Source organism: Anser cygnoides, chromosome 1 (genome assembly GCF_040182565.1).
Source record: "Anser cygnoides isolate HZ-2024a breed goose chromosome 1, Taihu_goose_T2T_genome, whole genome shotgun sequence".
NCBI classification, from domain to species: Eukaryota; Metazoa; Chordata; class Aves; order Anseriformes; family Anatidae; genus Anser; species Anser cygnoides.
The window spans coordinates 100,482,519-100,506,299 of record NC_089873.1 but is presented as its reverse complement, the minus strand read 5'-3'; the positions used below and the strand labels follow the sequence as shown (position 1 = coordinate 100,506,299).

The window sequence follows — 23,781 nt, the reverse complement described above, 5'->3', positions numbered from 1 at the left end:
TGAGGGGAAAGTCAGTCTGAGCAGTTACCTCACAGGAGGGTCAAGACGTACCTCATTCTGCAGGATCAACAGTCTGCTGTCCTTCTTGAAGAGGCCAAAGCTGCTTGTCGGGGCGCATTCCAGTCTTTGTGTTCGTGCTTTGGAGAGGCTTGGCAGCCTCAGTGCAGCTCCTGCCTCCCCGTCATGTACCTGGCTGGGTTCTGGCCTTGGATGTGTGCATATAGCACAGTCACACTCCTGAGAACTGCTGTTGTGTTTGCAGCTCTCATGTTTTCTCCAGGTGGGCTGTAGTATCATTATGCCCTCCCTGCAAAGTAGGAGCGAGGCAGATCTGTAATTTAACTGAGACAAATTCAAGGAAAACCCATGGCACCGATGAGAACAGGAACTAGAATGTCATTCACCTGGTCTGCATGTTCTCCGTGGAGGTGGTGTGGGACACAGCATTACTAGGGGTGATGTGGGATCCAGGAGAGCATCCGTCTCTCCAAGGAAAGGTTTGAGGGCACTCTCAGCATCTGTAGGAGCCAGAGGTGCAAGCTCACAGGTATCTGTCCCAAACTTAAGAAAGAGGAGCATCAAGAGATATATTTCAGCAGATATGCTGGATTTGGCTTGCACGGTCTTGGCAATGCTCTGATTTTAGGAGAGCTTGTTCCGTTTTCCCCAGGGGAGGGAGGATGTATCTCCTGGGTTTGTATGCGTGCTGCCGACCCGTAGCTGGGGAAACAGCTTCTTTGAGGAGGAGGAAGAAGCAATTTCTTGTAAGGGCAACTGCTAATGTGCTGATTGCTGTCTGCCACTTGCCTGGGTGAATCCGATGCTCTGGGTACCTTCCTGAACAAAACACATTTGTGCCAGTGACACTGGGAACGCTGCTGCCCCGGGAGTAACCTCAGCCACAGGTGCGTGTTGCTAGGGTCTGGTAACACTGCCTGGGGAGCTGGGGTGGGGACAAAGGTCTGACTGTTGGTCACTGGGGAGAGGAATGCTGCTCTAGTGTCAACAGTGGGGACTGGTTCTTGCTTTCTGGATGATAATAGCTGGGTTGTAAAAAGTAGAAATCTGTGCTGTCTGTTTGCTTGCTCAGACCTAGAAGACTGATCTGTTGTTCTTCCCTCTTACAAAGCCAGTTTTGGAACCTCTTCCTCCCAGCAAAGGAGACAGATAGCCTTATGCAAATGTTGTTTATGGCTGTCCATTAATCATCCAGAAAGGGCTGTCAAACAGGGAAAGGTTAGGCAGTTTAAATCTCCAAGTTAGGCAATTTAAGACGCCAAGCTGCTGACTCTGAAATTTCAAAGTGAAAGTTTAATTTGAGGCAATCTTTAATGGAACAAACTGTAACCCATTCTTGTCCTCGCTATGTGCTCAGTACCGGAAGATGTTGTAAAAACAAATGTGTCGTTTTCTGTCTATTTCTTGCCCTACCACCCCTGCATATGTGTTGGTTTTCATTGGAACTTCCCAGCTGTGTTACAGAGCGAACACATAAGCACAGCACTGCCTTCTAGGCACAAAAGTTCTGTCTAAAATATCACGGTCCGCTCAAACAGGGAGGAGCGTGGAACTGAGGAATGCGTTTTCATGTTATGCATCTCTTACACACCCTGTCGCTGACATTTTCCAAGAAGCTGTTCATGAGAATTACACCAGTGAACACAAAACCTTCAGAGAACTGCAGTCAACTTGGTGTGAGCTCCATGTTTAACGTGGGAGAGCAGCGTATGTACAGCCTGGGCGGCTAGTCCTGCCAGGGCGAGGGCCTTGTTTCAATCTTTTTGTGTAGACTTGAAGGCTCGGTTAGTATCAGGGATTATAAAGTATCTATCGACCAGCTACCTCTCTGTGCTTTGGCAAAGATGGCTGTGTGTCGTGGTAGCCTGAAATCATGTTCACAGCAGGCAGACAATGCCCATAGTCACTTTGGGGGGTTAGATGCAAGTGTCCTCCCATTACTTGCAAGCAGACCGTGCCCGGTATTCTTTACTCAAAATATTTTGCCAATCGTGTGTGTGCTGCTGATCTATCTGTAGGAGTCTAACACTGATCCCCAACAGCCAGCCCCAGGAATGGCTTCCAGTTCTTCTTTGGTAATCAGCCTTGGGCAGTTGGTGGATTAGGAGGTGTAGCTGGTCTGCTGGGTTGCATGATGTTATTTCTGACCGGCTGGTCCTCAAGCAAAGACATTTTCAAGACAGACATGTGCTGTGCTGACAGAACTGTGCTAGTAAAGGTGCACGTTTTTCGCAGGACAAATGCCCTTGCTGATAAAAAAGCCTTGCTTATATAAAAAAAAAAAAAAGAAAGTGAAGCGATGAGCGTGAGGAGAAGCTTTCAGAGGCAAGAGGATGACTTAGTCTCCAGGTAGGGAAAACATGGGAGGGTAGCTGATCCTACTGTGGTAATTCTCCTTCCTCAGAGGAGGCAATGCACACTGCTGACACAACTGTGCTGACAGCTCCATGCACGAGCGTCTAGTTTGTCCCCAGAAGATCACAGGAGCAGTGCAGAAGCTGGCCCAGCAGGGCTTCTTGGCCTTCCCAAGGCAGAAAGTGGTCCACAAGAGCGCTCTGACCACATCAAGGCAGACCCTTGCAGCAGCACACCGGCAGCACAGGTGGCCTCACTTATTTCCAGCCCAGGGTGGCTCACCACCTCCCTGTTTTGAGATGAGGGTTTGCTCTGGCCGCTGCTGCTTCCACCTTCCCTTCAAGGTGAGGTGAGGCCAGGCACAGGCAGAGCTGATAAGGCAGCGCCAGGCTCTCCTTCCAGCCCCCAGGGTGGGTCCGCTGGTGCATCCGTCTGCAGTGCCTCTCAGGCACCTCCTGACACCATCATTACTGATGTGGGAGCACGAGGCTAGAATGGTCTCCAACATTCTTGGCCAAATCCCAAGGATAGCCTTCATATTTTTCAGCCTGCTGTCTGCCTTCACCTCTCTTGAACGTTTCATCAAGTTTTGCTGCTTGTCAGCCTCCTACAACTCCATCTTCTCCTGGTTCTTCTCCTTCACAGGTACCTTCTTCAGCTTTCCAGTGATGCTGAAATAAGGCATGAACTTGCTGTGAGGGAACTCTTCTGGAACAATCATTACTTCTGCACAAATACATGAGTTGTACCACGAAGGGCATGTCTGGTTCTTACGCCCATGCCTCCCACAGACCACTGAATGTCTTCTTGCCCCCCCACCCCCCCCTTTATTATTATTATTATTTCCTGACCCACTTTCAGCCCTTCCTGCCCACACTGTTCCCTCATGCGGGCAAGAGGCAGCGTGTGATGTGGCCAGCTCTGGGGCACCAGCTGGTGGGCCCAGCAAAACCAGTAACTCTTTGTGCCTGCTGCAGCCTTCCCCTCAGCCAAGGAAGCCGAAGTCTGTCTTCTCCAGACACTCACCAGCTTTCAGACCATGTGGGACCAGATCCTGCTGTCATGTCTGGTGGGATATCGCTAATAAATCCAGAAGTGGTAAGAGCTGGGCAGACTGTGTTATCACAGATCCTTATTTTTTTATGTCAGATATCCTTAATAACTCATTTTTAACCTTACAAACGTATGGAGAGGGGTAGTCTCCAGCTTGAGAGCTACTCTGTAATTAACATGATGTTACCCTGGGTGAATGGGACTTGCCCTGGTCCTGCTAGCGCTGTCTGTGCCTGAGACAGACCTGTTTTTCCAAAGTGGAAGTAACCTGATCGTTGCCCCAGAGTTAACCACTGCTGAAAGGGGACGCCTGGTTTGCGCAGTGCACCAAAGGCAGCTGTAAATCAGGTGTCACTGAGGGCAACAGGATGTTTCTTAAGGTTTATTTCCCACCAGATGAGATGGCCTAGAGCTATTCTTAGCTTTTAGTAATGCCTTGCTAATTTACAACAAGTTTGGTAATCAGTGAAATGCTACAAAATAAATCAGACTAAAAAGTGTTATTCCTTGCCAAAGCAGAGAGGAAGTGAAAACTGTATAAAGTCTGCATTTTAAGTTTAAACTATTGCAAAAATCAAGGGGTGTAAGTGATTCCGAGATGTCCCTTCCTCAGTTCCATTCAGAGGCTGTACGATGAAGGACAAGCTTTCAGTAGCAGCCCATATTGGAGCATTAGGAAATATTGGGATGTACAATTGGGTGGTCGCTGTGCCCCTCAGGGCATCTTAAGCTCTCCTGAAATTTTCTTAGCCTTTGCAGCTTGTTTGGTCACTGATGAGTGTTGATAATAAGCTGCATCTTTATCTGAACCTCTAATGTTTTTTTTTGGTGTTGGTGGTGATTGTTTTGTTGTTGTTGGTGGTTTTTTTTGGTTAGGCTGGGTATAGTGCTTGACTGTTCCCAGTTCCTCCAAACATCATCATTTTTGCATGGGAAAGCTGCTAGCTCCCACTAACCATCCAAACTCACTGGAGATGTCAAAGGACTATCAAAAATTCCCTTTTCACCATCTTTCGTGGAAAGCAGTCCACACATAGATGACAGAATATGCAGGTTCCCTTTTGGGAAACCAAACAGTGGTGCAAGCTGCTGTCCCTTCTTTTCTCTTTGCAGTCTCTTTGCCCTTATCCCCAAGAGTTATTCAGCCTAATCCCAGCCTCAAGTGAGACCAGACACCGAGGGAAAGGCTTGGAGAGTCTGCTCCAGTTTCTTTCCTTTGCATCTTCTCATGTCCACCATAACGACAGCTCTGAGAGCGGCAGGAGCTGGGCTCAGGGAAGAGAAGCAGTTTGGTCTGGGGGAGTTCAGAAGAAAACAGCAGTCAGAAAAGGGGCTGTTGCCACACTGCTGTGGTTCTTCTGAGCTCAGAGGAACCTCTTAGCACAGCACAGAGAGGCAGGAGAAGCTGCACGTTGCAAATGAGGCCAGGAAGGGGACCCACAGATGGGACCTGTATGCCCAGTGCCAACAGCATGACTGGAGATTTTAGCTGGGAGACCTGAGCTAGTCCTGGATATAATGCAACCCACCAGTGATGGGTCAGCTGTGGATCTGCATGGGAGACTGCTACACTCTGACCTCAGGATCATTCAGCTACCATATCATGAACTGTGTTATATTATATTTTAAATCAAATTAAATGTTTCTTTAATGGATGGTGTAGGAGGTCTCCCCTGTTCCCCAGTGACTTAACCAGTCAAAGGCATGGCGGGGGGAGCTGAGATGCTCCATGCTTCCTCATTCCTGAGAGTTCACTGCTTGCTCTCACCACCCCTTAGCTGAGTTCAGTTATTTAAGCAGGACAGCCTGGGAGAATGCATCATGCAAAGGACAGGAGCTGTGCTGAACACTGCGTGGGTCCTTCAGGCACCTGGAGTTTGGCTTGTCTTCGTAGGTGCAGCGACCATGGCATCCCAAGGCCAGGTCATATTCTGGAGGTATGGTATTTTCTGCGTCTGCTTCGGGACAGAGAGGGGGGAGGGAACTGCATTTTCCAGACTCCCTGACTGCATCACTCTGCTGCCAGGAGCTTTCAAGAGTGCATTTCTTTGCAGCTTGACTCTATCCTGCTACTTAAATACCAGAGCAGCTTCTTTCACACAATCAGTAAGGCCATGCAGCTGTCAGACACTCATGCACGGGTCATTGACTGCAGCCAGGATAGAGATGTGTATCCTAGAGACTCTGCATGGGTGGATTATACCATCTGGGATTTGAATGCTGTTATAGGTTGGGGTATTGATAGCTTGAGAAAGGTCTGTGTGTCTGCTCTCGTAGCTTGGGGTTGGCCCTCAGACAGTTGCTTAGGTCTCCATCACAGCAGCATGCTGGGAGCAGGACGGTGTGTGTGTGAGTGGACGTGACCTCTCAGGCATGAGCTGTGCTCTGGCTTTGTCACATCGGGCAGCAAGGAAGAGCTGAATAGTAATATTGTATGGACCTTTTCACCAATGAAAGTGCACTCATTATATGCCATAATGTAATCATAATCATAATGTAATGTGGTGTAAATATCCACTGGGCATCTTATTTCTCAAGTGACTGGAGTGCATGTAGCAATCAGGCCTGTTACTCTCCAGAGACAGACAGCCCAGCTGGCTCTTGTCAGGGAAATGCAATGACCGATGGGTGTGAAAAAATGAGTGCCTGCCTCTTGCTGCTCTCAGAGCAATCCTCCAGCCCTGCCAGTGTCCCTTTCTGCCCTGGCAGCTGCGTGCGGAAGGCCACTGCAAGCAGCTGGCTCCTTCGAGGCCATTGCCTCCTCGGGCTCATCCTGAATTGCAGAAATGGCCCAGGGAAGGAGGAGACTTTCTGGAAGCTTCAGAGGAGCAGTGGGAGGTTGATGTTGATTTCAGTGAAAAAAAAAAAAAGAACTGGAAGAAAAAATATCACAAAATAAAAATGATGTGCTGAGAAAGGTAGAGCACCACAATCATTAACTGCTCATGGGAACCCCAAATCCCATCCTTTTTGGCTACCCCTCTTCCTCACTGCACTGCTCGTGCTGGGAGGGTGAGGGTGGGCAGCAATGTTCCCCTAGGCTCAAGCAGCTTGCGGAGCAGACAGCAGCCTGCTGCTCGCACGGGACCCCAGTTTGGTATTTGTCCCTGTCTGCCTGCTCTCAGGGAAGGCAGCAGCTGGCAATCAGTCCTGGGTGCTCGACCACCCGAAGCCAAGAGCTGCAGTCCCCTGGTTATAAAAACAGCCTGGTGGAAACCAGGAGCAGGTGTGAGCCCATCTTCCCCTTCTCCCATCCCTGCTGCTTCATGCAGGAGGGACTTGCCCACATGGTGCAATTCCCTAGAGCTCCTTATCAGTCCTGCAATCATGGCGTCTGCGGAGAGTCAGGCAAGATTTCATAAGCAACCGATGCAGGCCCATGGTAAGTGAGGGAGGAGCAGTGCAGTCTTACGAACACCACAGGCTCTCTTGCAGGAAGCTGCCAGATGTGCTGGGAAAATTACGTTCGCCTCCCTAGACTCTGATGCAAAAGCCACTTCTCCCTCTGTGCATGGGGCATCCCAAATTCAGGCAGCTCACAGTTTCCAGACCACCTTGCTTTAGGGCTTCAGCTCACCTGCCTCCACCTCCTTCCCACCAGCAGCTCTGCAGGTGTGGCCAGGCGTGAGGGAGGTGGGCTGCATGGTAATGTTGTCCTTTTTTTCCCCAAATAGCCTGACCATGGTCATTATCGTCCTGGCTGCAGTGATCGCCCTGATCATCGGGTTTGGTGTCTCAGGTATGAGGCTGCTCAGATTTCTTGCTGGTGCCAGGGGGTGATGAAATCCTGCCCTGGCATCTGTAACTTCCATCCCGAGCATGGGCTGAGGTGTGGCACCGTGTGGAAGTGCCAACTACCAACCTTTAATTAAGGCTTGATTTATAGCAATTGAGTGCAAGATGATTGAATGAAGATTGCATGCGTGACTTCAGTTCTGACATTTCTTGGCTAAGTATCTCTCCATGGCATTAAACCACATCCTGGCTCTTGCGTAGCCCTCCTAAAGTACAGAAAAAGGGAAAATCTACAACACATCTATCATTGAAGAAGCCACCTGCAAAGCATTGCTGGTCACACTTGAACCCAGCCTTGATAGTGCTGTGGTGCTAACGCAGGTATTGTCCTCTCCAAGAGGCTATGCTGTGCTCCTACGAGCCTGTGAGCTCTTGAATGGTTTAAATAATGCCGAGATTTATGCGCACAGGCTGAAGAACAGTGCTTGGCACTCAGAGCTTGGTGAGGAAATCTCTTTGGCTCTGAATTTCCGAGAAAACATGTCACAGTCACGCATGAGCCCCGTCTGCTTCGGGGCAGCTCTGATTTTGCCCCAGGAAGTGAATTCTTGATCTGTGCTTTCGCAGCGGAGTTACAGACATTTTTTTTTCTGTTGTGTTTTTGTTATCTTGGGTTCTGGTGTGCAGGCGACTGAAACATCCACCTCCATCTGCTGCTCCATGGGAAGCCAGCTGACAAAAGGGGTGGGTAAGCGTGGAGCAGCCTGAGCTGCTGGAGGTTTGGTGCTGAGTTAGCTGGAATTGTCCTGGGGCTCGGAGCCCCAAACCTGAACACACAGAAAGATCTGAAGATACTGTGCTCCTTCTCCCAGATGGGGGGAATGAGGGCTGTACTGGGAAGTGTCTTCCAGGATGGGACATGTTGCCCCAGTCACTTGGAGGTGACAAAAAAGCCTTGCTGGGTGTCCTTGGCATGTGCCAGGTGAGGATACGTGGGGACAGGCTGCATGGGAAAGAGGAGACGGCTCAGGGCAGGAGCTGACTCTCAGGATTGCTGGTTAGGATTCAGCTTGAAGAACAATCTGTGTCCCCAGGGAAGGGAAATGCTGATTTCTTTTACACAGATGAAAATGGTTGTGGTTCCAGTAAAGGTGAAAGAGCAACCTTTTATTTCCCTGCCAACATTATGCCTTGCAATCAGCTTTATATTGCACAAAGTGAGATTACAACTAAGAAAAAGTATGAAAAACATGTTCAGGCACAAAAATCCCATATACATCTGAATGAGTGAGAAAAGACCATGCTAATTCTTCTGACTGGTTCCTACAACGAGATATGGGAAGTGACTTTTTGAAGCAGACTGACTGCTACAGAAATGCTCCCGTGCACTGTCTCGGTCAGTCATTCCTGGGGGTCGCCATCTTGTAGGCACACCAGCATACCGATGAGGTGCCCTCATGAAGTGCCAGGGCCCCATCACGTCTGGATGGGGCTGATGTCCATCCGTGGGGTGGCCTGGCCTCTCTCCACTCTCCCTTTCCTCACACCACTCTGCTTTCTCCTCACAGGAAAGCGCTCCATCAGCGTCACCGCCTTGACTTCCCCTGGGAACCTCGGCCAGAGCGGCCTCTTGGGCTGCACCTTCGAGCCCGACATCAGGATGGGCAACATAGCAATTCGGTGGGCAAAGGCTGGAGTGGCCGGGCTGGTTCACGAGTTTAGAGGGGGGAAGGACCACCTGCAAGAGCAAGACGTGGAATTTCAGGGCCGTACAGCGGTGTTTGCGGACCAGGTGATCGGTGGAAATGCTTCCCTGGAGCTGAGAGACGTGAAGCTCTCCGACGCCGGTACCTACAGGTGCTCCGTCACCACGTCCCGAGGGAGCGGGGTGGCGGAGCTGCAGTACCAGACGGGAGGTGAGGAAATGCTGCCCAGAGATACAGAAAAGAAACTCCTGCTGTGAAACGTAGGCTGGCGCTGCCAGGTCTGGCCACTAGAGCAGGTTGCCAGAAGAGGTTGTGGAGTCTCCCTCCTGGAGATCTTCAAAAGCCACCTGGATGTGGCCCTGGACAACCTACTCCAGGTGGCCCTGCTTGAGCAGGTTGTTGGGCCAGATGGCCTCCAGAGGTCCCTGCCAACCTCATCCATGCTGTGGTTGTGTGACCTACCTGAGGTTACTCAGGTGCTGGAGCTGGTGTGAGCAGTCACCACCATGGGGCCCTTCACACCTGGGTAGGACGGGTCTGATGGTGGTCATGAGGATCTTCTCCCTGAGAGGCTGGTTTCACCAAACCTTGCCAAAGGAATTGCACATGTCTTAAAGGGGGGGAAAATCCCAGCTGAAAACTGCTTGTGAGGTTTGGAAACGTTAGTTTTGTGAAATGCCAAATTCGATTGTGTGGCTTTACCGTATCCGTCATCCCATGGCGTGACAGAAGCTGAAAGCTGACACTATTTTTTCCCACCTCTATGAAGTCCCAAAGGGCAGGAAGTGCTGCATGGCTTTGTTGAGTTTTTTTGATCATGCCCCAAACTTCTGAGTGTTCAGAGCAGGAAAAATAATTACATGTGAGAGAATAATATTTTTTTTTCTTTCCTTTTCCAGGGGTGTTAATGGCCTTACTCTCTCTTTCCACATCCTTGTTTCAGAGAAAGGAGATTATTTTAGCACTTTTAGGCGTTTGCTTTTTTTTTTTTTTTCCTTACATTTACCACACGTAGCCTACTAGCTACTTAACTGACTGCAAAGAGCCTCTATTTTTAGAATGGGCATTGCTAAATGATTTTCCAAAGATCCAGATTTCGTCTCTGTTAAAGACAAAAGTTAACCTTTTCTTTCTAGACTTAAGATATATCTCCAGCCAGAACTGCTGCATAGTAAAAATTCTAGCATATTCAGAATCTTTTTCTGGTTTTATAATTTATATATATATATTTAAAAAAACGACTCTCAAAACAACAAACTGCCCATATCATAGTTATCTGAAGTATTACATATTTACTAGATTGAACCAAACTTAAAAGGTGCACTGATACATCTGAATTTTCACTTATGGGTGTTTAATTCTTCTAACACCTCTGGTCTTGGTCATCCCATTCCCTGCTGGCACAAAACAATGTGCTTCCACTAAGCTCAGCAGTTTCACCTGTTTTTTGTTGTCTCTGGTTCTTTCTTATTAATTTGTGGTGACTTACACCAACTACATGATGCAGACAACATGAGTCTGTACAGGTGTTTCTCTAGCTGGCTTTTGCTGGCACCCCTGTGGTCCTAGCACACACCTTGAGCTCAGGGCTTAGCAGAGGAAAGTGGGTCCATGGCTTTTCCATGGCATCTTGTAGTTGCACAGATTGAAGAGCAGCTTGTATCTACCCTTCCTTGAAACCACGTGAATCTGCCTGCTTTTGTGTTGGTTGATTCCGTGTTCAAGGTAATCCACACAAAGGCATTACAGATAACACATGAAATGCTGTATTAGTGTTTTATTTCTGTTGAAAGGGGTGAACTCTGCTCTCCTAAAAAGCTGTCATTTCTCCTACCATAAGTGCACATGGGAAATACAGTGAACATAAAGAGGTGTGGTTTTTTTAGGAGACAAAGGCTAACATGAACGCAACTGAGTCTGCAGTAGCTTTAAATGCTTTGTTCAACCCATGAAGTTGACTTGGTCCAAGTCCTACATCCCAGGCCACACCTTCACCTGCCCCAAGCCCCAGCAGATTCAGGTGGTGCTGCCCTTGGCTGCAGCCCCATTTAGTGTGAGAGCTACAGCACAAGGCTGTAGGTGTTGGTCAGGTGTTGTTATCAAGCTTGTAAGCAGAAAGCAGAATTAAAAACGCTGAAGCTGTGCCATAACCTCAGATCTTGTCAAAATGGTGTGCCTTGCCCCCGGTGTCTTTATTCCTCTACATTCATCCCCTTGCAGCCCAGCCTGTACAGCCCACGTTTTGTGTGGCTACATGCTGTGCTGAGACACTGAGCAGTAGTGCCCTAGAAATACCTGTAACTGCCAGGCAGGCGCAGCTGGGCATTTTGTGCCCAATTCCTAGATATTTGCCTTCTTCTGACTCTCTCCCTGCTTTCCCTCCCCAAGCCTTCAGCACCCCCCAGGTCCAGGTGGAGAACAGCAGCAGCAGGGACACGCTGCAGTGCGAAGCACCGCGGTGGTTCCCTCGACCCACCGTGCACTGGACAGCCTACAGCGACACAGGGAAGTGCCTGCCTCGGGTTGCCAACACCAGCTACGAGCTGAACTCCGAAAACATCACCCTGAAGGTGGTCTCCCTGCTGCATAACATTACTGCTAACGCCACCTACACCTGTGTGATTGAAAACAGCATTGCCAAGGCCACAGGTGACATCAAGGTGACAGGTAGGGTTTAACACGACCCAGAGACCACGTGCATGGCAGGGGGGGGGAGAAGCCTGCATCCGTGTGTGCCGGGGGGCTCCTGCAGCACTGCCTCCCCTGTGTTGGTGAGAGGTTTCTGTAAAGGAAGGGAAAGCAGGGGACCACTGCTTGCTTTCCACTGCTGGATCCCAAATAGCAAAATGTGATCTGGCGGATTGGTCAATGTTCCCTTATCTAAATAGGCAGATGCCCGAACCTGTCAGATGTGTCTGTAGATTGCATTAAATCTGCCACTAAATCCAGGCACATCTCTCTGGGGTAATGGAACCAGTCTGTGTTTGGTCCTGCTATGTCAGGCCTTCTCCATGGTAACGATCACTCCCTTGGCACGGGGATGGAACGGGCAGGGAGCAGGAAGGAAGGATGGACACACTTCATAGGAATGCATTCCTTCGTATCTTAACAAAAGCCAAACAACCCCCCTCAGATTTTGACATTTTCTTCAGCCAATTCAGTTTAGATCACTTTTTTTGTGACACACCAGGAGGCCGTTAGTTGGTACTAGTGACAATTTCTCTGACTGCAGCCCACTCCCTCTATTTAAAAGTCCTTATTTGCAGGAAAGCAAACTTACAAAAAAAGGCTTATCTGGAATTTGTGGCGTTCTACCATTTGCAGTCATAGCTGAAGTGCTAATAGTAGCATGACCTAGGATTTAGCAAATGAACTAGATCTTTTCAAACTAGTTCAGGCATGTCTGCACCACACTGGTATCACTAGACTAATAGGTCTTCATTTTTCCTGGTATTAGACTCATTTGTTAGTTTGGATCCTACAAGGAAAAAAAATAAAATATCAGTGCTTCTCTAGAAACACTGGGATAGACTTCACAATCCTATCTGATTGCCTTAACAATTAACTACTGCCACCTCCACACGTATATTAAAGGAAGTAAGTAGTCACTTAGGTAAAATACCTATGCTTTAACAGCAGTGCATTTACAGAACAGAATCTGATCCATAAACTTTGTGCAAGACCTGGGATCCTAGACCTCGGTTTGAAAGGGAATGTGGCTGGGTTTAAGGATGTTATTCAATTATTTGTCATCTACACCATCCTAAATCTTCAGCCTCTTATTTTAAGGCAAACCTGTGTAGGCAACACTTAACCAAGAGCATGGATAAGATTCGTAGTACCACTCAATAATAAGACTGTCAGACACTTAGTACTGGCAATGTTATATTGCATACATGACTAAAACATTTGGATCTATATTTCCAAGCTAAGTTTAATCTGTGCTCTGTACTGATCTAATCAGTCAGATGTCTCAGTCATTCGGAAGATAAATAAGTTAAATATAGGAACACTGTACTGGAGGGAACCCTTTGGATACTTGACTTCAGCTTTGCTATCTCAGGCACATACATCACAGAATACTAAAAAAATTTAAAATTTATTTTCTCGTCCTCTCCCCCACTAACTGGAAAACCATTGAGAATCTTGCTGCTGTAAAACTGGTATTTACAATCAGTTTGTAGTATCATAGGATATCCTGAGTTGGAAGGGACCCACAAGGATCATCAAGTCCAACTGTTGGCTCCACACAGGACCACCCAAAATCAAACCGTATGTCTGAGAGTGTTGTGCAAATGCTCCTTGAGCTTGGATATCTTTCCCTATTGTACATGGAAAGGGTCATACCTTCTGCAGCAAGTTCCAGCAAAAGAGGCAGGGTCTGTCAGTATTCAGAAAAATTAGGAGGAAGAAATACACTCATTTTGCTTTTCTTCTGTGTTCTTGTTCTGGTAGCCTCTCACTATTCTTCTGCTACAGATTTCAGCATTACCAGGGGGACCAACTTGCAGCTGGTGAACCTGAACACAGAGTCAGCGTCCTCCTCCCTTCCAGCCTGTCACTGGATGCTTCTGCTTCCCGTGTGCCTGCTGTCAGTATAAAACATCTGGAAACACTGCTGGACCAAGGAGGTGAGCTTGGAAAGAGAAACCGATAAGCATACATGCTTGGTACGATACATGGAAGCTCTTGCTGAGCTCTGTTACAGCAGCAGGCTTAACTCAAGCCTGGCAGAACGGGAGGACATGTCTTCCTCCTGCCTACAGCCTTTCTCCATGCTCAAAGTTAGGTGGGACACGTGGCTTGTCCCCACCACAGGCTCCCTGCTGGCTTTTCTCATCACTTTCTGCAACTCCAGATGTTCTCCTCTTACATTGTCTACGCCATCACTTATTCTTCCCTTCATTTTCCCTTCATGATTCTATGATTTTATTTTCCTTCCCTCCTCAACCTTCTCTTTGACCCTAAAAGTGGACTTCTGGCTTGCTGCTCTGAGTGCTCTCCGAGCCTCGAATACAGTTCAAGGCTGCAAGGCCAGGTGCCAAAAAAAACAAAACAAAACAAAACAAAAAAAACCCACAGAACAAATGCCTTTGCTATTGATTAGCGTTGCAGCGAACTGGTGATGGAGAGCTACAGAAAAATTAGCTATAAAATGATCATCTCTGTCCTTCCATGCAGAACAGTCATTACAGCTACCCTGACGCGGAACATGCTTACATGCTTCATGCTTTCCTCCCTCTTGGGTTGAGAAATTTTTAAGACCAACTCCCAGTTCCAAGAGCACGTAGTGGCACAAAGCGAAGCCAGTTGATTTTTCCTTTGTATTTGTTACTCATGCCAGCAACAAGATACTTTGGCTTCAGAAAGAGAGTGAGCATTGTGATAAGGACAGTTGCATAAATAAAGGAAAAACTCTGATCATGGGAACAAGATGTGTTCTCTTGTCTGAAGTAACACAGTGAGCAGAAATCTGATCGTGGACAGAGATAAACAGAAAAAGGGTTACCTGTAACAGATCTGGGAAATGGTCCCTCAAACCCAGAACACTAAAAGCAGGCAAATCAAAGAGATTTGATTTATCTGTTTCATGTTTTGTGATTCTCTGAATATATTAATAAAACTGTAAGTAATCTATTTAATCTTCTCAGAAAACCATAATGAATCTCCTTTTCTGAAAAAGGCATTGTGAATGGCAAAACCCTGATGGATTAGAAAATACCTAACAGGCTAACTGATGGATTAGAAAATAGCTAACACTGGAGTAAATGTTATGTTTTCAACCTCACAAAGGTAAACAGCCTCTGAAGTCCTTTATTAGGACAGATGATTACATTTGTAACAGGAATTAAGAGGAGCAGGAGAGTATTAATACAGGGAGCAGACGGATGACTAAAATAATGAGGAGGAAAAGAGGGAGAATAATATTACTGGAAAGTTCAAGTTCAGAAATAAACCTAGTTATTCAACACAGTTAAGACTACATATACAAATTTGCCTTTTTGTTTTTTAAAGTCTCTTATCTAGCACTTCCTATCTATTTCTGAAGCACTGTTTGTTACTACTTAATTTTACAGGATACTTTCAGTTGCACTTTTTAATCAGATTTTGATCTCTGCATCTTAGGTCCTTACAGTCAATGTTTTCCTCAGGCTGAGATAAGCTTATTTTTGTTTGGTTTTGTTTTTCTTGGGGGAGAGGGGTGAGCTTCAGCAAAATCTTTTACCATTTCTAAGAAAGCCTCTGCAGGAGGTGGGGAAAAAAAAAAACAACAAAAAACTGTCACAGCAAAACTTGTGCAGACCTTTCCTTTAAGCTGTTTTGCAGCCTCCTTTATGATGGAGTATCAGAACTTTGTTGGACGAATAGAGGCACTGGTCAGGTCTTGGGCCACTCGTGCTTTGTTCTGGAAGTGCCCAGCAGGCCTTGAAAGTGAAGACACTTTACACGTGCTCAGTAAACCCATCACCTGAAGTTTAATTATAAACGAACAAATGAAACCCAAAATAGAGTAGCTGTTCAAATACGCACTACACACTGAGTAAGGTGGGGAAGTGAATTTACTAACCTGTAGCACAGGATGAAGGATCTGGATGTTATTTTGACAAAAACAAGTGCAGAACACTCAGCCATCACTGCAAGCAGATGTCAAGTGGTGATCTCCCTCCCGTGTGTCGTACCAGCTAGGCTACCATGCCGCTACAGATACAGGCACGTACCCTTGCAGTCGTTCCCTTCCCGATCAGTGGCAGATGGACAAACCTGTAGCGTGTTGTGAACTCGTACCAGAGCTCACTGCATCCTTCTTGTTCCCAGCCCCAGGCAACATTCAGGCCACTGTTTAAACTGTAAAACAACGCTTGTATAGTGCTGTGATTTAGTGCCATGATTTAGTCTCCGAACAGTAATTTATTCACTTCCCTTCTCCTCTTGGAGGAAGGAAATCATTTAAAATAATTTTAATAATTTCAGGCGGGTTAAGGAGAATTTCCCCTGTGCCAACTGCAGTTTCCCATGAAGATAGTGAATTATTTGCAAAAGGCCTGGCCCTGGCTCATAAACCAAGAATCTACACTCTGCTTCAGTTCTCCATACAGCAAGTAAAAGAATATTAAAATAGACACTGTTATTTAAACTGTATTTTAATAGCTTTATTTAGTAGATACTACCACATAAAATACACACATTGTGTGCCTTAGGCCCAGAGCAATGACTACCATGCAGGAGACACAGAACACCTCTCCCGCAAAACATAGTCCAAAATGGCTGATGGCAATGGTCCAGAACGCAAGAATTGCGTAAGTCCCAGCAGCTTCTTGATTACACCCTTCATGCTGTGCTCGCCAGCCTGTGCTCCCACTGGAAAGGGGTAAAGAATAAAGCTCCTAATTCCAGGAGGTATTTCCATAACTCACCTCCCACTGGGGGAGATGTTAAGCCATGGCTCCTGCTTAGCAGCGACTTGGCGTCCTCCCAATCCTCTCTCTGGTCAGATAGCACAAGGCTTTTTGTTCCACTTCTTCCACGTTCAGGCACAGCAGGCTCTGTCGAGGTCCCATTTGTGACACAAACTCAACTTCACCACTCCGAAAATTTCTCAGCTGCAGTGGAGCTGAAGGGGAAGGACACAACCTGTAACAACTCAGCAGATAGCTCCTGCCATGTTCTAGCAAACAAATGTGAAAGTTGCTGGGGGAGGGAAGGCCTTACAGCAGCTGCTTAGCATCTGCTAGACCACAAAGGACAGGAAGATTAATGAATACAGGATTAAAGCATTTAGCCAGCATTCCTCCAGCTTAGAGGAAACTCACATTTACATTGTGGATTGCTGTGAACGATGCGCTTCTCACATAGCTGCGGCACTGAGCTTTGTGTCTTTCCTCACCATCAGCAACCTGGCTGTACAGTGTCACGTCCAGAAGACAGACTCAACAGCACAGCATCCTTTGGTGAGCTTAACAAGCCAGCCCCTGCAGCACCTGGGCCCATACCCAAGTGCTAGGTGCTAGCAGGAGTGGCTTGAGGAGAACATCCCCTTAATAGAGCAACTGCACAGCTGTGGCATCATGTGCTCAGACACCACTTCCCATGAACTCAAAACTCTTCAGCACTTTACAATCTGTGGCCATGGTGAGGATTTCCAGACCTACTCTTGACTCTACCTGACGTCCTGACTAAGGCTGAAAGCCACTTAGTTTGAAAGTTCACACAGTAACTCTGGCTGGCCAGAACCCCTCCCATCCCAGAGCTGGAAAACTTGTTGTAAAAGAGAAGGCTTTTTTTATGTATGAGGCAACCCACAGAAATAAATCTGTTACCTCAACACTAGGGAATAAAGGGAGAGTGGAAGGGGGTTGCTCATAAAACATGTTCTCACCACCACCACATATGCACATGCCTCTCACTGACACCTTAGAACAATTACTGTCCTGGGTGTTTAACCAACCTGGAACCACATTAATTATTTTCCTGGAACCACACATAAAATGTTAACAAAATAGTTCCAAGTTCCTCACCACAACTGCAAGGATAATTCAGTACTATTTTTATGCTTCTGTGTAAAGTAAAACCAACCATATATAAAGGTCACTTTATACGACAATATTATACATTATTTCTGCATTTTTGTAACCATAGTTCTGCTGAGACATCTTCGCCCTACGTTACAGAGCTCACAATTCCATGGAAATCCTCCAACAATCCTGTTTTGTGGGCAGTGAAGGCAGTTCTCCTTCCCCAGCATGGTGAGCCGGCTCCTCCCTTCCTTCCCACACCCACCCAGCATTACAAAAGCCAACAGTGTTTGCTTACCAGGCTGCAGGATCTTGGAGGGCTTCCTGTCTAGGCTGAAATCCAGCAGGATGGGGCGGCAGATGAGAGGACTCCTGCAAAGGCTCCTCAGGTAGCAAGCGATGGGATCCTCGGGATCCTCTGCACACTGAGGAAGGGAAGTGTGTGCTGTCAGTGAATGTGCAGAGGGAGGCAGGGAGCCACTAGAAGACCCGTGGCAAAGAGGAACCCAGTCTAGCTGAGGCTCAAGCCCCGCACGCTGCAGTCACTGCCAGAACAAACCACTCACCCCAGTCCCAGTAGCTTCCCCGTACTGAACGGACACTCTGCCCCTGCTCTGCACGCAGCTCTGCACAGCTTCCCAATCAAGAAGGCTCAAGCCCAGCATCGCCGCCACGTGCTGGTTCCTGCACAGCACCAAAGCTTCGCCCGTTCCGTCCTCCACCAGCACCCTACGGGGAGAGCAGGCAGACTGAGGAGTGGAGGGAGGTCAGGACAACGCCCTGCCCCTTCACAAGTGTCACGTCCCAGAAAACGCGTCTCAGCGAGGACAGAAGTGTGTTTGTTCACAGCTGGGAAGACGTGAGGAATCTCAACTCTTAGCTTCACTCTCCTGTCCGCAGCCCATCCGCGATTTGCCTGTTCCCTCCCGTCTTGTGTAAATTGTTCCCTCCTACCCACCTCTTCCCGGACGCGATCTTTACAGCGCTTACCGTGCACTGGCTTGCCTCACTCCAGTGTGTGATGGGCAGGGTGGGCTGTGTCGGCTGCACTTCCCCTGAAGGAAGAGTAAAGCTACAGCTATGTACGGGTGGACACAATAGAGAAGGGGAACGGCCACTGTTTCTTTTAATCCCCCTAATTAAGTATGCAAAGGATTAAAGAATTTCACTGAATTTCCTTTGGATGTCTTGGGAAAAGTTTGCATGGGGCGAAAAAACACATGCTGCAAGGTGATGAACCCCAGTGGCAGCGCACAGGGGAAAAGCAGAGCACTAGCACAGTAGGATTCTCCCTCTGAATGCCCTCACTTTACCCCCACTCCTGGCTGCAAGCCTGCCTGAAATCAGATGCATACTTCTAATCGGCTGTCATTTTGGTCCCTTTCCAATACGCAAGTCTTTTTCAGACACCGGAAAAAGAGGTTCTGGAATTGAGATAGGAACTCCTTTCTTCTGCACGGTAGCATAGGATGTATGAGTAGAAAGTCTGCAAGCCTCCTCCCAAATTATCTCTGGCAGCTTGAATACCTCTTTGAAGATGCTGCTGCAAAGTGAGCAAACCCACTGCAGGGACAGGGTCAACACACAGGACAAGTGGCATAAAATCCGTGCCTGGGGCAGGTTTTGTAGATGAAGTTGCAAGTTGGATAGAAACACTAGTGAGGGGGATGAGGCTTTTCCTGCAGGACTAGAAGAAACAGGAACATGACAAACTTGAAACAGAGAAACCTTTCTTGGGACACTGAAGGTGAGAACAGACCCTAGACTCACCTGGAAGGAAGAAGTAGGTGAGAAGCTGGCAGAGAGAGGACAGTCACACAGCTGGAGGCAATGTACGTGCAATACACATTGTGGAATCTGCAATATGAGAGAGTAGATGCCAGAAACAGCTCACAGAAAACAAACCAGAGATGGCTGGTTTGGTCTTAACTGTAACATGATAGGAAAACCATTTGTAGTGAGGGCTGGGGAGACAGGAAGGCATGCACAAGGGATAAGGAAAGCCCAAACAAGAGGAGAAATGGTTTCAAAGACAGTAAAAGGGAGGTCAGATCCAGACCAGAACCAGATCAGGGACCTAAAGACAGAGAGAGGTACCTGGAGATTTTGCGTTCCAAGTTCTGGAAGAGGATCTTGGCTCCAGGAAGCAAACCCCACAGATGCTGCATATAGGTCGCAGCAATGTAAACATCCAGCACAACAGGGGAGCCTGGAGCAACTGAGATGCTGAGCTTCACGCTGTGATCACTAGCTAGCAGACTCCCTGAGGAGGCAGAGAACAACACACATCATGAGCTCACACACAGGTAGCTTAGTTTGTCACTGAGCTGAACCTGCTGGAGGTATTTTCTCTCTCGTCACAGTGAGGCTACTGTTCCATCTCACACATTTTCCAGGTAGAGTATTCCCACAGCCAACAAGCACACTGTACAATTTCCCCCCTGACATACAGTGGGACACTTCCACCTGTTCTCAAATACACAGGTAGCCAAGCGCAATGGCTCCCTGAAACAGAAATAAGCAAGAAACAATCCATTACCTGACAAGGCTGTCATGAAATCTTACCTTTCTGCTTTAGAAGGCTGAGAGTCACAGACGGCTTCTCATTCTTAGGAGAGGCACACAAGATCCTCTCCACTATCTCACCAGAGAAAGAAACAAGGGAACCTCTGAAACTGAGAGCAGACCAGAATCATAGGATTTCCGTCTTGCCTGAAGACAAAGGCAGAGGAAAAAGTCCCGACCAAGATTGCAACAACAAAGGTCAGGGTTAAGTACAGTGCTGTTACTTGAGCCCAGCTTCAGGGGAACTTGCCCTTGAGCACCTGAAAGACTGGATACGGGGCAGCTTGCTGCAGCCTACCCCACCCAGGGACAAGAGGCCCCCTTAACTTGCTTTCTGCTTTTTCAGGTGCAGGAATAGAGAAAATGGGAGAGAAATTACAGCTTTCCTTTCTGCTTAACTCCTGATTATTTTTCTTAGAGGAATAAGTCAAGCAAAGAAAAACTCAGCTAACCATAACACACTGATAAAGGTTTTGGGGTGTGTGCATATCACCCCAGATTAAATGTGCTTTGAAGAGGAAAGTTTCCAACCTCATTATTTATTTGAGCCAGTTGCATTAAAAACAAACAAAAGGAAACAAAAACCCTTCCACATTTTCCCTGCTGCACCTGTTTCCACTTCTGACAGGAATTTAGCATAGATCTTTGGCACCTACTCCACACCAGCAGTAGTGCAAATTTTTTCTGGACACCATTTTGCAGCCATGTAGCCTGCAATCCCTTCAGCTTTGATAAACAGGACAGAGTCAGCCTGGATTACTTACACATAGGAGTATTTCTAAACAATACTTATCAGGCAGATAATTCATTAATCATTAATTATTCATTTATTAATGTTGTAGTGTCTCCAACAAAGACCAACGTTGACCCATTCCATAAGGCACAGTCACATCTAGTACAGGGCAGACCAACAAACCTGTTGCTAAGTATTTCTGGAATGGAGGAAATTCTCTGGTCCATGCCCGTCAGCACTGCCCTGGCTGCCAGCTAGAATTGGGAGAGAGACCGGTTCAGATGGGTTGCAGTATATAGCAGCCAGAGCAGTAAAGAAACCCTGCACGCTTTGAGGTACTTGACATCAAATAACTGATGCTTCCTCCTCAGAATAATTCCAAGGCAGGAAAATAAAAAGCCCAGCAGTAGCCCCTAATGGAGCTTAGAGCAGAATGATCTCATCGACAAGATATTCTATACCGATAATTTTCTGAGCTAGTTCTGGAGAGAACCACAAGTCACCCGCAAAAGCCCAGGGCAGTAAGGCAGTGCATACCTGGCGCTCGGCTGGGCTGGAGAGCCATGTCTCATGCTGTAAGTGCCACGTATCTTGGACAGGCAGGCATAAGGGGCAAGATGACCTGCCCAAGAACTCTGCTGGCACAGGAGGAAATCTGAGCTTGTCAAACACTTCCAAGTCCTAAGAGAAGAGTGATAAGGCAAAGAAGATGACTATCAAAAGAAGAAGATGAAAGCTACGCAGAAAAGAGGACTGCTGATGAACAATGTTTTAAAGAAAGAAAAACAACCACCACTGAACTCAAAGCTCTGTAAGTTTTAACTAAACACAGAACTGAGGCAGTTCCTTGGCAAGACAGATGGGAATTCCAAGCCTTGAACAGAGAAGTCAGAGGGTGACTAAGCTCATCTCCCACATGCAATTTGGCAAAAATTCTCCAACAGGAAACAGCAAGACAACCTCTCCCTTACCGAGCAGCGGGGCACAACGAAACGATACAGCCCATCCAGGTGCAGAAATGGAAACCATTGCAGCGACTTCCCCATAAAGAGCAGTAGCGCCTGGTGGGAGATGGGGAGAAAGGGAAAAGGTGATGAGAAACGTTAGGAAAAAGGTAGGAAATGGAAAGTAGAGCAGAAAGGGAACAAGCCCAGCAGAGAGTGTCTTGGTTGAATAGTAAGGTTGGCACCATCCAGGAAGGTGGATGTATTTACAGGAAGTTGACTGAGAGAAGGAACTCCCTTGGAGCGGCACAAGGAAGTTACCTGTATAAATACACACCTGTACCCAAGACAAAAATCACTCTCCCATCATTTAGAAATCTAGATCTTTAAATTATCACATATCCAGCTCCCAACCATATCAAACCACCCCCAAAGCCTTCTCCCGCCTCACTTCTTGCTGTTTCGTGCCCTCTTCTCCATCATAGCTGATCTCCTCCAGAGCCGGTACGTTCCCAATCTCTCTGGGGTGGTTCCACAGCACAGGTCTGCCCAGCCACAGAACCGTGGCTTGAAAACTACGCTGTAGCTCTTGCCCTTCTCCACCTCCTTCTCTGGCTAGTTGGTAATTGCGCAACATCAGACCCTCTTTCTGGGTAACCAAGAACAGGTGAGATACGCAGCTGGTTCTTCCAGTGCTGCTCGGGCCCTTCTGACAGCTCTCATCTCTGTCAGGATCTGGCTTGGGATCTTCCAATTTCAGCATTTTTGCCTCTGGGGTTTCCAGCTCAGAAGCTGAGCTGCCGTCATTCCTTTTCCTCAAAGAGGTGCTGTTTTCACCCCTACGATCCTTCTGGATTTGTCCTTCCGCAGCACGGAGAACCTGAACATCCTCAAAGTAGAACTGCACGTAGACACTGAAATGACAAATGGTAGCAATGAAACTCCCTGTTCCTGACAGGTGGCTGCCTAAAACAATACCTATCTGGCAAAAACACTTCTGGTGAGTGCTCAGCAGGTATTCAGAAAGAGCAGCAAGAAAGGGTGAAATAGAGGGCAGCTACCAGGCCGGACGTATTTTGAACAAAATGGAAATGGTGGATTTGTTGCTGATAAAAGTCTCCTTTCCTGTAAGTAGCAAAGGATAGTTGCTTTGGCACTGAAATATTATGCTGATAAGCAGCTCTACCATAGTCCAAAATAGGTGTGGAACTGCAGAGTAATGATTTTACTAGGGTACTGAATAGAGGGACCCACCTGCTTTTTTTCTCCCTCACATACTCTGGATTTTCCAGCTGCTCCCAGGAGGGAAAATCACTCTGAATGAATCTTTCCACTACAAGCTGATAGTTCTCCACCTGCAAGAGTGATCCTGCAAAGAAAACAGAGAAAGGAGCTGAGCTAATGAAAAGAGAACTCAAAAACAGCAAGCTCAGTTTCCTCATTTAAAGTCACGAGGCCAGGCAGTGACAAGTTCAGCATCTCCACACCAAGTCTTTTCTTCCTTGTTTTGTAACTGGATGGCAGAACAGCAAATGCCCAGCACCCTCCAGTTTAGCGCTGTGGGACATACCTATGAGAGCTGTATTGGCAAAGGGGCTCCCATCCCTGTGGGATATCACACAGGGAAGTCTGCTGCTGTTGTCCTGCAGCTGGAGCAAACTGCTCCTAGAGGAGACTCTCAGCACACCTTGTACTATCTACAACACAAAAGAAGATAAATCAGAGCGTGCACAGCAGCAGCCCAAACGCAGCCTGTGTTCAACACAACACAGCTGAGAAAAGCGGTGTCATTCCCTAGCAAGAGGAACAGGCATGCAGCAGATGGGAAAGGACAGCAGATGTGCTGGAAGGCGTAAGGAGAACTGGGAACTCTCGGGACACAGGCAGTAAAGGGAACTAGGCACTTACCACTCGGGGCTGGAAACTTCCTGCCCAGAGTGTGCAGTAGGACCAGGCCAGCCTGCGATTCAGCTCCTGGGTGCCCATGTGTTGTGCCTCCAAGGGGGAGAGCAGCTGCGAGGGACAGAAGCCTTCCCAGCTCTTCTGTTCTGCCACGCAACGCAGTGCGGACAGAGATGGGATCTGGCATGGGGGATCCAGGGTCAGATACTAAGAGAGGGGGAAAAAAAGATAAATAGTAATCATAATAATAAGAGCAG

The 23,781-nt window shown here is 47.5% G+C and overlaps 2 protein-coding genes across 8 annotated transcripts in view; one reads left to right on the top strand and one right to left on the bottom strand.

Moving 5' to 3' along the window:
- Positions 1-32: 32 nt before the first annotated feature.
- On the top strand, positions 33-17,672 carry VTCN1 (V-set domain containing T cell activation inhibitor 1). 5 transcript variants are annotated; one of them, XM_013196410.3, is made up of 6 exons: positions 33-5,363; positions 7,101-7,165; positions 8,730-9,077; positions 11,256-11,534; positions 13,347-13,498; positions 17,505-17,672. In XM_013196410.3, exons 1-5 carry the CDS (start codon positions 5,248-5,250, stop codon positions 13,466-13,468), a joined length of 930 nt encoding a protein of 309 aa, XP_013051864.2. In that variant the 5' UTR covers positions 33-5,247; the 3' UTR covers positions 13,469-13,498; positions 17,505-17,672. The 5 variants fall into 5 exon arrangements, with proteins under 5 accessions (XP_013051864.2, XP_013051863.2, XP_066846525.1 ...); XM_013196409.3 differs by having other exon boundaries at positions 16,759-17,672; XM_066990424.1 differs by lacking the exon at positions 17,505-17,672 and adding an exon at positions 15,840-15,959.
- CTC1 (CST telomere replication complex component 1) overlaps positions 16,004-23,781 on the bottom strand; it is a 22,003-nt gene continuing 14,225 nt past the window's right edge. For all 3 annotated transcript variants that reach the window (XM_048047593.2, XM_048047594.2, XM_013196406.3), the window contains 15 exons: positions 23,531-23,731; positions 23,193-23,319; positions 22,877-22,991; positions 22,074-22,536; positions 21,650-21,739; positions 21,216-21,359; positions 20,862-20,932; positions 19,946-20,055; positions 19,478-19,643; positions 19,151-19,237; positions 18,908-19,067; positions 18,371-18,435; positions 17,947-18,109; positions 17,679-17,805; positions 16,004-16,479 (listed from right to left, as the gene is read on the bottom strand). In XM_048047593.2, the coding sequence (XP_047903550.2) occupies positions 16,319-16,479; positions 17,679-17,805; positions 17,947-18,109; positions 18,371-18,435; positions 18,908-19,067; positions 19,151-19,237; positions 19,478-19,643; positions 19,946-20,055; positions 20,862-20,932; positions 21,216-21,359; positions 21,650-21,739; positions 22,074-22,536; positions 22,877-22,991; positions 23,193-23,319; positions 23,531-23,731 (2,250 nt within the window). In that variant the 3' untranslated portion in view covers positions 16,004-16,318. The remainder of the gene's footprint in view (positions 16,480-17,678; positions 17,806-17,946; positions 18,110-18,370; positions 18,436-18,907; positions 19,068-19,150; positions 19,238-19,477; positions 19,644-19,945; positions 20,056-20,861; positions 20,933-21,215; positions 21,360-21,649; positions 21,740-22,073; positions 22,537-22,876; positions 22,992-23,192; positions 23,320-23,530; positions 23,732-23,781) is intronic.